Genomic DNA, 14,107 nt, shown 5'->3' with positions numbered 1-14,107 from the left:
AGAACACCTGCCCTGGTGTAGGCACTCCCCAATGGGCTGTGGGTGGGCCTCTACATCCTCTGTGGATCCCCATGGGCTGTGGGTTGATCTCTGCATTCCCTGTGGATCCCCATGGGCTGTGGGTGGATTTCTGCATCCTCCATGGATCTCCACGGGCTGTGGGTGGATCTCTGCATCCCCTGTGGTTCTCCATGGGCTGCAGGGGCACAGTGCCTCATCATGGTCTCACCATGACCTGCAGAGGAATCTCAGCTCCAGTGCCTGGAGCACCTCCTGCCCCTCCTTCACAAACTGACCTTGGTGTCTCCGTGTTGTTTTCCCTCACATGTTCTCACCTTCTCCTCTTCCCTGGGTAGGAAACAACTGTGCTCCCAATGTTATGATTTTCTTAATTGTCATCACAGAGGCATTACCAACCTCTCTCATTGGCCTGGTCTTTGCCAGTGGTATGTCCATCCTCAGAGCCATCAGGAATTGGCTCTGCCAGACATGGTGGAAGCTTCCAGCAGCTTCTCACAGAAGCCACCTCCATGGGCCCCCCCACTACCAAGAATCAGGCCATGCAAAACCTATACAGTATGTTATATAGTTGTTTAAAAATAATGTAATGTGAGACAAAGGCATTTTCTGTCTTAGGAGAAAGACCAGATTGTAATGTCATATAAAATTATTTTTTATTCTTCAGACTAAAGCTAAAAATATTGATAATTCTGGCCTATTGCCATACAAGATCTAAATGATTTTGCATTTATAAAAATGGTGGACTTGAGGGGAAAAGAAAAAAATCTTTTTATTAAGTTGTGCAACTAAGTTGATTTCAGTGTGGTTCTACCCAACTTACATTGATTCTTTGCTGCCTCCAGTGGAAGCTGTGTACAGCTGCCTGACCATAAAACATGTAATTACTTTTTTGAAGTGATTTCAAGTGTTGAGGCTGCTTTTTGAAGCTGCTACAGTTCCCAGATTCTGACACTTGTTTTATTCCCATTTAGGACACGATGCAAAAAAGGTTATGTCAGTTCTACCAACTGGTAAGAATGCCCAAAGTTTTTGTCTCTACCCCTTGCAACACAGGTGGGACCCACAGGTTGTGACTATACCGGAAGACAAATGTGAAAACTGCCAGGGAGGTTTCCTGGCACTGGAACCCAGCAGTCAATACTGTTAAATAGGGCAGTCCCTGGAATGTGGTTAGTCTGTGACAACCCTCCTGATCGATCCCTGTGTACTGTTGGGAAGCGAGGCTTCCCAGGAAGTGTTCCTAATGAGTAGTTTGCGTAAGGTTGTCCTCTTGCTGGCAGTACGAAGGATGGACAGAATGGATGGGGCCTATCCTGTGCCAGCTGGCTTAAGTGCCAGACTTTATCAGTGCTCTTGAGCGCATTATATTTATTCCTGGAGATGTATCCTGTGTATTTCAGGTCCTTGGCTTCCTGCAGTTGAGCTGAACCAGGATGTTTTCTCTCCTCTAAAGGACAGCAAATTTCCATACAAGAAGAGACAACATTCACAATGCTCGGCTTGTGGATGTACAATATGCTACATTGAAAATATAGTCTGCACTTTAATATTTTTGCATCAAGTGTGGAATCAAGAAAAGCTACAAGTTGGACTCTGAAATCTAGAGACAGCTCTTCATAGTCTTCTGTTGCTGTTGAATAAACTGTCTGCCTTTACTGTGGAGACAGCTTAATCCCGTTATGAAGCTAGTCATAAGGAGGCTGCCTGGGTACAGTTCGGGACTGCTGCGTTGGTTTCTGGAAGGTAAAAACCTCTGGTCACCAGTGAATATGTGTAGGAAGCTCAGTGCTGCATAGTAGCTGTAGAACTGTTTACGGCCTGAAAAAATAGCTGCCTAGAAGGGGATTAACCCCGCTTCCTTCTTCAGCAGCTTTTGTAGACACATGATCTTCCAAAGAGTGTGCTTGCCTACAAGAGCTCTCTGGAATACAGTCTGGCCAATGGGCCTGCTCTACATCTGATGAGTAAAAAGTCATCCAGCTCTCCACTGGATAGTCATGAGGCCTGCTCACTAAACCAGCAGTGTGCCTGCCTACTGATGACCTACAGAAGGAAACAAGTACCTCAGCTTTTTATAGTTCTCAATGTTTGTGCTTAGCATTCATATGCTGATGGTGAGTCATACGGGATATCCTTATGTTGCCTGAGATGGCATTTGTTTTTCAGCATAAATTTTTTAAGAAGTGGTGCACAGACAATGTGAGATAAAATTCTCAGATTTAGAGTACACTATCAAAACATGTCATCATTTATCAGCCATGGCTCTAAAAAACACATGTGATCCACTTGTCTCTTCGAGCTAAGAACCATGGCTGTGATGAAAGATGAAGATAATCTGCTTCTAAAATTACTAAGTTCTTACATACACCCTCTTTCCTTTGGCATAGAAAGACCAGAGTAGGCCAGAGAATGTAATGCACTCTATCAGCTAATGAGACATCAGCTAGGGCTTTTACTTGTAATCTTAATTTGATGTAGAAAGAGTTTCTGTGGCTGCAGCTACATAACCCTAAGTGATCAGACAGGAGTCCACAGTGAACCCACATGTAGCAGGCTCAGAGCTGCATAGCAGCTATGGAAGGTAGTTTCATAGAATGGCATTAACCCCTACCCTCACTTACCTGCTTAAAAGTTTGAGAGGTTTGATTTGCTTCACTGGGGCATTTATCTTAACTGTGTAAAACAAAGTATCTCTGAAAACCTAAATACAGAATAATTCAGAGGGATGGTCTATGGAGATTTCAGGGGGTACTCTGAAGACCATGACAAGCATCTAAAAAAGTGAGACTATCCTCTCAAGACTTAAATTTCCTCCTGCTGGTTCAGTAGGACTCCCAAAGGAGCTTGTGTTGGTGCAGCACCATTGCCCTGCTGCAGCACTGCAAAGCTAATTGAACGTAACTTTAAAACTGCCTCAATAATTGATGCATTTGCCAACTCAGTGCTGTCTTTAGCCTTGAATTTACAGGCAGAGAAAAGTTCTAGCCAAAAATCTGGTTGGGAATTTTTGTTGTGGTTTCTTTTTTTAACTTACTACCAAACATCAAGCCGGCTCTGGCTGGAGTTGTGATGAAACATTTGGGAACTGTATCAAAATTCTTCAGTTTTGGTTGCAGTGATGATTAATGGGATTTTAATCTTGTTGGCATTTGCATCAGGTAGGAAGTGGGGAAAGCCCTTAAAATGCTCAATTGGCTTTAATACTCCTAACATCTGTTCAAGTTTTTGTTCTAGTTATATATGTTCTCTGGCTGATTTCAGTGCTATAGGAATTCTTACTGCCTCATCTTTAGTCTCCCCAGCAGCTGTCATTGGGCATTGCCTCTGAGAGTTGAAGGCTCACAGAGATGACTGAGCCAGGTGCATAAATATTATTTTATACTTATGTACAATACATTATCTTGAAAACATTCTGCATTTTCATTAACTTGGAACAGAGATTTTGGAAAGTATCATCTGTTGGTTGTAATGTATGCATTTTTCTATAGAGATTTTAAATGTAACTATCACACATGCAGATTCCATGTGTGTGGTCAACATTTTGTGAGTTGAATTGCCATGTCAACCGATACCCACTCAACCCAGAAGAATAACCAGCCCCATCTCATTCCATAATACTAACCTCTACAGGGATTGGTATGTGACCTGAAGATTAAATGCTGCTTTTCTTTTGTGAAGAGCTAAAAGTCTGGCTTTTAAACCAAGACTTTTGTAAGTTGATGTAATGTTTAAGAGAAAAAAGGTATTTCAATTTTTTTTTAAAGTCCTGAGGTCAATAAAGAGCAATGCAGGAAGCATTTCTTTAACCTAGCCATATAAATGTCCATTGGAATTTTCTTCTAAGCATACACTCAGTTCATGTATTGGTTATAAGCCTGATTTAGACAATCAGCTCTGCTCTGCAATCACTTCAGAAAATGTTGCACTTGCTTTTATTAAATATAGATAGGAACCCTTATGTCTGTTATAATCAGCTGAAACAAGAGCATGCTTAAAACTGTAGAGCTCTTAGCATGAAAATTTCACCAGTCTTAGACAACAGAACCAATGAGAACACATTTTCTTGTTTTCATGTACATCATGTAAGTAAAGGAAGTCAAGATATCTTTGCTTTTCTGTCTTAGCATCACATACTAGAATGGAATACTAGAATGGAGTTGGTGAAAACAGTGACTAATGTGTGTTATTTAACAAAACTAGAAATTCTGCCTGGCATTTGTTCCAAATCCCAAATGTAGTACCTTTGTTTCATAACCAAGGGAACGGGAAAGAGTACGCTGGCTAAAACTATCCACCAAATGCTGCATTTGATCTCATTTGTGTATGCTTACTTCTTGAGGTCCTTATTCTGAGGATCACAATGTTTAAAGACACCACATTTTTAATAACATTGTAAATCAATCTATGCATAGATTTTGATTGTGGAAGAGTTAACTAACTTGATGTCCTGTAAAAATAAGACAAAAAAACACCCATAACTTTTAAATGAAAACCACTCCTCCATGACAAACCAAAAAAACCTAATTGCATAGCATTAGCTCTAGGGATCTGCTCTCCCAGGTACGTGTTGCTTTTTGAAACTGAGTTTTATATGGCCCTCTCTACCTCCTTTCAAGAAAAACACGCAGGTTTTTGTCCTGGCAGGGAAAGTGTGTTCATCTTTCATCTCTGCCTGAAGAGATTAAGACTTACATCTTGTAATTCCTGGAAGAATGCTTTCTTCACCATCTTGACTGTTTAGTGTTGACAAGAGTAAGGCGCTTCCCGGCATCCAGGGAAGAGGTCCAAGAACCTGTGAGCAGCCATGGCAAACAGTGCACCTACTCACTTCAGAAGCCTCGGGAGTAACACTGAGGGTGGATGGAAGGCTTAGGGATTGTAGTTTTGACAATATATATGCAGAGTAGGAGCTTGGTAGCATATAGGCAGTTGCCATCTAGATGGCCAGCTTAGATGGAGCCCTAAGAAAATATACTTAAGAAAATATGAGCTGTTGTAATATTAAATTATCATCCTACGCCTATCAGTGGGAATTTGAATTTAATTCTATTGTAGTCATGGGAGCTATTATATACCTTTGTCTAATTCAATGTAAACAAATCAGAATAGACCCTTGTCTCAGTCTGCATGCAGAAAAAGACAACTGTTCAACTACCTCATATTTCAGCTAATACCTTCATTGTACTTTGAGTCCATGTTTATATTAGTAAATTTAAAAGGAGTATTCCTGAACATTGGAATTCAACTGTTTATGACATTGACTTGTCCTTGGTGTGTCTTAGGGCAGTTCCAGCTATCCCATTCTCAGAGTCGTGGTAGAATTATCTCATAAGAGGGATTAATGCAGTTTCTGCTTATGTCCACTGTCTTCTCAAAAGGAAGAAAACTATATAAACCATAATTATCAACAATTTGTTTGTTGTTCTTTAACAGCTGTTCTCTATGCCAGATATAACAGGCATGCCTGGGTACATCTAAGACAGTAGAAAAGGTACAGTCTAGCACTCCTGACTTGAACTGGTGTGTACTCAAAACACAGTTCGCTTCTTTCATACACAATGGTGACCAAAAACGACATGGAAATTGTAGCTGTAAGGAAGAGGAGAATCCATCCAGGTGTTTACCTGAAATCCCCTTTCAGTTTTGCAACTTTAGCTACCGTTTTCCAAAGAGATTATTTGTGTGAAGGAACACTTGCAATGTAATCTCAGTAACAGAATACCAGGCTATATTCTGCCTGCCTCGTTTTCCATCTTCCCTGTCTCCAATTGGTGACCTCAATGTGTCAATATTTGGAATGACTAACATGTAAATACAGCCATACCAAGTTATGTCATGCAAAGGGACATTCTTTCTCGCTGTTGAACTGATTGTTCAATTTCTTTTTTTTTTTCCCCTGAGTCTTAAGGTGACTGGAAACAAACCATGAAGCCAAGAGAAGGAAGGATTCTGGAAACCTGACAAAGCGGTCTTGCTCAGTCTTGCCTCTGGGTCTCTTTCTTCATCATGTGGTGTGTATTTATTTTTATTTTTTTAATGTTTTTGTACCTTCACTGTGACAGCACAGGCTAAGACTTTTGTAGTTAGATACATGCGGCATTCACATATTGGTTTTGAAGATAAACGACCAAAAGGATAAAGCACAGCGGGGCAGCCCCACGGCGCACCCCACAGGGCCCCGCCAGGCGAGCACGCGGCGCCTCAGGGGCGGGGCAGGCCCGGCCGGCCCCCAGCGCCAGGGGCCCGGGGCGCTCAGCGCCGCCTGCCGGCGGGCGGGGCCACGCGCGGAGCGGCGGCCGCTGGGGGTCGCTGTTCCCGCGGCGCGCAGCCCCCGGGGAGGCGGCCCTGAGGGTCGAGAAGCTGCCCCGGGGGTCGGGAAGCGCCCCGGGGGTCGGGAAGAGGCCCCGGCTCGCGGGGAGGCTCCGCGTCCGCGGCTGGCGAGGGGCAGCTTCATCCCCGCAGGAGAGGCAACACTGGGAGTTCGGCCGGATGGGGTTTGAGGCTCCCCCGGCGCGCCCCGAGGGGCAGGCGGGCAGGGCGGCAGCCCGTGTGTGTGCTGGGGAAGGGCTCTCGGTGCGGGGGCTCGGCGCTCCCCGTGCACTGCCCCTCGCCCGGGCTGTCACCCCTGCTGAGGGCCGGCAGCTGCGGAAGCGGACACGGCGCTCCCGGCGATGGCTCTGCCTTCGTCGTCCTGTTCCTCCTCGTCTCCCGGCCCCGCTGGGGGCGCTTCCAGGCAGCGCCGCGCCGGGAACCCGGGAAGCCGCCCGGCCACCCGGGACCGCCCGTGCCCAGAATCGGCGCGAGAGGCGGCACGCCTGCTCCCTCCCTGTGCCCAGACCCGCTCCACCGCGTCTCTGCGGGCTTCCCGGCCGGCGGGAGCAGAAAGAGCCCCTCCCTTCCCCGGCAGCTCGCCCCCGCCCCATCACCTCCCCTTCCCCGCGCCGCCGGGCCGGAGTTCCCGGTAAACAGGCGGCTTCCCCGCCCGGCCCCCCGGGGCTGCGGCCGCGGGCCGGGGACCCGCCTGGCAGAGCCGCGCCAGGGACATCAATATTTCAGTGCCTCCTCAGCGCGGTGCTAATTAAAGGCCCGGGCGATGCGCACCCCCCCGCCCCGACCTTCCCGCCGCCGCCCCCTCCCGCTCCAAACACACACACTTGGGACCGTCTCCTTACGTCGGAGAGCGGCGAAGGAGTGACTGCCCGGGAGAGCCGAGCAGGGGGAGGGACGGGGGGACCGGGGCGGGAGGGGAGAGAGGGCGGGAAGGGGGGGCTTGTGCAAGCAGCGACGCTCCCGAGGTTGCCAAGTGGACTTTTATTGTTTTCCACCCACTTCCAAGTCGATACTATCTGCCGTCTCATGTCCATCCTATAGCCTATATAAGCGGCTGCGCTGGGGCTGGCGGCGATGGAGTAGTTTGTGGATACGGCGGGAGCGCAGGGACGGGAGGGGAGCGGGCGGGCCAGCCGCGGAATACCGGGACTGCCTGCCGTCCGCGGGCTGCTGCCGTCCGGGGAGCGCCTCCCGGGGGAACACACCTCGGCTTCTGGGACGGAGACACAGGTAAAGCGGCCGGCGAGCGCCAGCAACCTCCTTCCCCTCCGCGTCCCTCCCCACGCCTCCATCCCTCCCGCCCCGCGGGCCGGAGCGCTGCGTGCGGCGGGAGCGCTGACAGCCGCGGGGGACCCACCGGGGAGCGCAGGGCAGGGCCGGGCCGGGCAGGGCAGGGCAGGGCAGGGCAGGGCCGGGCAGAGCCGGGCAGGGCAGGGCAGGGCAGGGCAGAGCCGGGCAGGGCAGGGCCGGGCAGGGCAGGGCAGGGCAGGGCAGAGCCGCCCCACGGAGCGGCCGCGTGTCTGGAGCGCTCAGCCGTCTCAAGGCGAGCGGGTCTGGGCGTGATGTTGGCCGCCGCTCCGGGCTGCTCTGCGGGGAAGGGGAGCGGGGAAAGGGACAGAAAAAGGGGAGACTGGCTGTGCCGTGCCCCGGCCGGTTGCCCCCCCCAGCCGCGCACCGCCCGTCCCGCCGCTGCTGCCCGAAGCCCGGAGCCCTGCAGCAAGGCTGGGCACAGATGCCGCGGCTCTCCGGCAGAAACTTCGGGGAAAGTTGTCGCCCCTGGGCCGCGCTCCTCCGCTGGGCGGCGGGGCGGGGAGAGGCGGGGCGGACCGCCCGTCCGGGCTGGGGATCTGCTCCGCCGGCCCCCCGGCCTGGCCCCGCTCCGGGGCTGCGCCCCCGCCCTCCCGCGGCCCGGTTCCGGGGAGCCCGTGGGGCGCTGGGGCGGCTCTGCCCGCGGGGCGGGCGCTGCGGGGCGCGGGGACAGCGGCGGAGCTCCGCGCACCCCCCGTCCCGTCCCGTCCCGTCCCGTCCCGTCCCGCTCCGCCAGTCCCGCGGCCCGGAGCGGTCTGTGCCCCGCCTTGTGTAACCTGCCCAGCCAGCGGTCGCCGCTCTTTTCTCCGCTAATGTTTCCGATTTCACCCCCACGAGTCTCCCCACCTTCGACCCACCCCCAGTTTTCTCTTCCAGTGAACAGGAGAGCTCACATCGCAGCGGATCCTTCCTGTTCATCCCTTCATGCACTCTTCAGGTCGGACTGCAATGAGTGGACTGAGGTCTTCTGGGCTGCTGGGGCTGGTACTCTTGATGCTTTCAGCAGGATACTGCAAAGAAAAAACGGACTCCACAGATTTGAAGGACAAGCAAAGTCTCTTAAACCTCATCATGGAGATCATTCACGAACTGAAAAGGTACCACCTGGAGAAGGACAATGGGTTGCAGTACTTCTCCAAGCATGACTATAACTTGGATCGAAGGGAAGTGGGTGACTACGGAGGATACCAGGACGAGCAGAGAGTTGGTAAGTCACAGTTTTTTGTTGTTGTTTTTTTTTTTTTTTTTTTTTTTTTTTCCCCCGAGGGTGACTTGGTGAATGAGGTAGTGCATTAGGTTACTAATTTTGTATTAAGAATTCACCACTCAAAATACCTGCAGATTCCCTTTGGTATCAGAAACAGACACAGATGGCAAATTTGGAATAGAAAACCTCCATTCACATCTCAGTGTTTTACTTTCTAGATAATGTACTTAACTGAAAGTCCAACTTCCTGTGGCTTTGAACAAAACCTAATAATAAGGGAAAAGAGTGAAATGGGCTGAGATCAAAGAAACAAGGGATAAAAATGCTTTTTCCTGGAAGGTTACCACTTATTATCATGTGCTTGGTTTAAGTGTTTCTTGGAAATGACCCTAGCAAGGATTCTCCTGCAGGATTGTAGTTACATCCTTAAAGACCTTATATACGGAAGTCTTCCCTGCAGCTCAGCTTCACAGAACTGTTCACCCTGCTTGTTAGTTCCTTTTGTACTCCAGAAGTAGCACCTTTGAAATACTAGGGAACTGAGAGTACTCCTCTGTCACTGTGCAGGCTGTGACCAGTTTGGGACCCTCCTGCAATCATCTTTCTGCTCATTTGACTGGCTCTTCTCTAACCTGCTTAGTTTGGGGATGTACTTCTGTGCACTCAGTTGAAAATTGATTTAGTTTCTCCTGCTGCCGTATCTAACTTAGTGTTCCCTGTCACTCCCTACGTGTTGCTCATCTGACCCCTCCAACTAAAAGTGACTTTCTGAATATTTTCCAGCAAGTATCTACTCACCTTTTCCCAAAATGGCTTTCATTTTGATAGTATGCTATTTATTTTGTTCTTATTGATCTCATAAAGCTTCATTGTACCTTTTTGTCATTCTCATTCATACTCAAATATCCTCATAATTTGCATTTATTGGTGGTTGTCATGAAGATGTCCATTTGGATGATTAATGATTGCATAGAGGAAGACAATTTTGTTCTACTTAAGGTCAACACAGGAGAGAACATTTTGTTTTATGAATGTTTAAGAGGCAGAGGCCAGACTAAGCAGGGAACCATGATCTGCACAACTCTAAATCTCATCTTGGAATGTGGGCATAGTTTTTGATCACCCTGTTGGTGCAAAACATCTGCCTTGTGTGGAACAGTTATCTACAAAATTAATAATCCTGCTTCAGAGCAGATTAGTTGGTAGTGTTGTTACTGATTCTGAAGCAGGATTTTTCATTCTGTTATTATAATGGAGTTTTTCCCAGCAACTCTGAAAAGGAACTACTAGTTAGAGTCTTTCATTTCAGTTTTGGCATCACTTTCCTAGTGAGCTTGTCCCATGGGAAATTTCTGAGTGAAGCATGTGTGTTTTTAATGCTCTTCATGACATAATTAGGTCAAATAGGATAAGGTCAATTTTACTTACACTGACTAAAGTTAGAAGTAAATGAAGAATGACTTTCGAGAAGTGTCTAAATTCACAAGTGAATCGGATCTGGATGGAAATGCTCTCTGCTTTATATCTGATAAGAGGTGCCAGGGGAATGAAAAAGGCTGCTCAGGCATTCATGGTCAAGTAAATAAAGCACCATATAGTGTATCATACACAATCAGCACTAAGCTATCAGCATAGAGTTTGTAACGGAAAGCAATCAAAGATAGCTGTAAATCAGGAAGTCACAAGCAGGGGTTAGGGCTAAAATGGATTTCAGTAAACCAGTTTCATTTTGCCATCTGCTGAACACAAAACACAAGGCGGTAAACCACAAACATAGGGAGCCAGAAGAGAGCAATTTGCTTGGAATCATTTCCTGTGAATTTTATTTACTGCTGGGGGGGGGAGGGGGAGGGAAGATTCCTGTAAGTAGATCAATCCCATTGCATGATTACAGTAGAGCAGTGCTTCTACAGACATACCTGGGACAGAATAGTGGTTACATTTGCGTAAGAGAATTATAAGACACAACCCCAAACTCGAATATGTCTTTGGGTTGTTACCACTCATGTAATATGAAAGAATTTAAATTTAGGTAAACTTGATAATGTAGTTTATAGAGAGCTAAAATCTGACTCTTAGTTAATAACCATCATCATTAATGATTTCTCACCTAACAGACATTGTTCTGTCAGTACTGTGTTTCACAGAGCCTTTTACAAGGTCTCCCTATGTAAAGTGAATGCATGGCATTTGGCCTACTCTGTGCAAAGGACTTTTCACCTCCATGCACCTGTCAAGACATAGTGGTGAATGTTGCTGGACAGAGTATTCACACTATGCTTGGCAAGCATAGGTCCAGTGCAGCAGAGTAACTATTCTTTTTTCTGTCCAACAGAAATAGTTCCCAGAGATCTGAGAATGAAAGACAAGTTCTTGAAGCATTTAACAGGTATATGTTAGTTTTGCATTTCACATACATATTGTAAGCTACGCTGCTCTACCTGGGAACTGTGTTGATTCATAACTTTTTTTCTTTATATTTCAGGTCCACTCTACTTTAGCCCAAAATGTAGCAAACACTTTCATCGGCTTTATCACAATACAAGGGACTGCACCATCCCAGCATGTAAGTAACAAAAGCAGACACTTCTCTAAAACAAGAGGAAACTCTAAAATTTATTAGCTCTATCAACTATCAGTAGTGATACAATGTCAGAATGCATTCCCTGCAAAGAAAAATTTGGACTGCTGTAAAATGTACTAAGTATCTTCTAGCATTGCTAGAACAGCATCAGCATTACAGAGAGGAAAATGGAAATAAAACTTTTTCATTGCAAATACACTATGTAGAATGGCTGTAAACACTGCATCCTTAGGTACTGATGTATTTGCCTCATGGTTTCCAAACCAAGTGTGTGCTTTTCCTAGGAACTTTACTCCTCTCACAAATATCTCATATTTAATTTCTAGTGCTGTAAGCTCAAGATAGGATCACAAATCCTATTGGGTTATTTACTTTTCATTGATTATTTATGTAGGACATGTTTTATAGGCATTTTCTATTTTGACTATTCAGCTACCAGGCTACCAGTGATGTTGGCAATGAATCTTTGCAACACTTGATTTTATAATACAGTGAATTATAAAAGTATAACTTCTTAGCTTAGGAAAAAAAAAAGTGTTGAGGGACACAACTAAGCAAATGCAGCTTATGCTACCTTATCACAGTTGCCAGCACAGAGAATTAAGTAAAAATCAAACATTGACATTTATCAGTCAGTAGTAGATGTGACCACAGATTCATACTGAGGTGGACCTGTTGAGTAAGCAGATGCTATTTTTGTACAGTCTTTTCAGAATGGAAGCACACTTTATTTTACTTGTCTGAGGTCAATCACTTGGGTCAGTAGCAGAGCTGGGAATAGAAACAAGAGTTACAGATTCCAAGTTTCAAGTATTAATAAATATTTCAGCCCAGTGCATTTTAAAGGCATATTTGGTAAGAATTGTGAACATTTTCTCTATTTGTAAGGCTTCAGATTAGGAATTCCTTGGAAAGACAAGGATTTCTAGATGACAGGTAACCAGATCACACTCTGTTTACATGGGTGGAGATGTAAGTTGTTCATAACTTGTCTGTTCTGAACCAGCAACAGTCATATCACCTTTTTCCTAAGGATCACAACACAAATGTCACTTGGCTCAGCACTAATGAGTACTCCAAGCTATGAAGCTAAAAACTAGTTGGCCTTAAAGGCTCTAAATCAGCTTTTTCCTCCTGACAGGTGACCTATCCACCAGTATAATGTCTGGATAATGGAGGATAATTTGTATGAGTGGCAATTATACCACAACTATGCTGTGAGTTGGGCATTGTTAAAATTTCATCTCCAGAAAACATTAGATGTAGTTACACATTAATGAAATAATGCTTAACAAAAGTGAACATCACTTACTGGGCTGGATTGACTAGCATCTCTTTAAAGTAACTTTCTTCTAAGAAAATGAGATGAACAGCCTGCTTTAATTCTTCATGCACAGAAAGATGTTACTTTTTGATAATATCCTGACTTCAAATTACACTGTTCCTTCTGTGTAGAAATCTGAAGGCCAAACAGCAAAGAAACTAAAAGTGTCTGTGATGCTGCAGTGTGGTGGTAGCCAATACAAAAGCATTGTGTTGGAATACTTTCTCGTGCTTTGTACAGTGTAATAGTAGCATTGGTACCTGAAAAATAGCTTACTTTTCTGTCTGTCCATAACCAACTTCCACAATATTTGCTTTTAGTTTTTCATGTAAATGAAAAAAAACCCCCTTTTTAAAATTTCTTTAGTTTTGCATTGGTTCTGTGTCTTACTATGAATCCATCAAAAAGTTAAGGGTACCTAAAATATGAACAACTAACAATGGGACTTCTGTGGAAAAAACAATTTTACTAGTTTTAAGATGAAACTTCATACTCTTATGAATGTTTATGATGTGGCCATTTACTTGGGCTAGACTTAAGATTTGTATGACTAGAAGATGTTATTTGTCTAATTTAACAGCTTTCCCAGGAAGAAAATCTATTGGAGAGTGGCATCACTTAATATTAAGTTGTCAGACTTGCTCATTGAGGGCTGGATTTCAAAGGTGGATGAGCATCGCTTATTCTTTCTCAAATACGGAAATACTACAGTCATATGTTTAGATCCTGCACGGAAGCACAGGCACAGATGTATAAATTTTGTACATACATACATACACTTGGAGAACCTCCAAGCACATTCATGCTGTTTGTTTACAGCTAGAACATGTGCAGAAGTCAGTTGCATAGACATGGCTTTTAATTATTACCCAAGTTTTACACACTCTTCTTTTAAGTCAAAGGAGTTGATTTTTATTCTGTTGCAAACTAAGGTATTCACTGAACTTTGCTGTGACACTAATTTACACACTGAAAACAATTTTGATTTTTAAAGGCAAACTTGGTTACTTTGGTAATCTAGTCATGCTTTAATTTTTTCCATACAGATTATAAAAGATGTGCCAGGCTTCTTACTCGATTGGCAGTAAGCCCTATGTGCATGGAAGGATAAAGGTAAGCTTTTTCTTAGCAGAAATGACATTCCACTGCACAGTAAAGCAATGGATGTGGTGTTTTGTGCATGAAAATTCATGGGACTATAATAACAACTGTCTTTTAGATAAGGTATTCCCCTCTCAGAGGATTTGAAGTAACTGGCTTAATCTGGCAAATTTTGGCATTAAGGAAAGGGTACCCCCTACTGGAAGTGATTACATAAATGTCCATGTGCATC

General features: G+C 45.5%; 1 protein-coding gene across 1 annotated transcript; it reads left to right on the top strand.

Annotated features, from left to right (window-relative positions):
- Positions 1-8,583: 8,583 nt before the first annotated feature.
- Positions 8,584-13,885, top strand: ALKAL2 (ALK and LTK ligand 2; the record flags this gene model as incomplete). Its single annotated transcript, XM_083858124.1, has 4 exons — positions 8,584-8,866; positions 11,202-11,255; positions 11,352-11,432; positions 13,821-13,885. The coding sequence occupies 4 exons, from the start codon at positions 8,584-8,586 to the stop codon at positions 13,883-13,885; spliced, it is 483 nt and encodes a 160-aa protein (XP_083714250.1).
- Positions 13,886-14,107: the final 222 nt, after the last annotated feature.

The sequence above is a fragment of the Zosterops lateralis genome (genome assembly GCF_965231275.1).
Source record: "Zosterops lateralis genome assembly, chromosome: 3".
NCBI lineage: Eukaryota > Metazoa > Chordata > Aves > Passeriformes > Zosteropidae > Zosterops > Zosterops lateralis.
The sequence above is the reverse complement of the archived record's forward strand: the minus strand, read 5'-3'. Positions and strand labels throughout refer to the sequence as shown.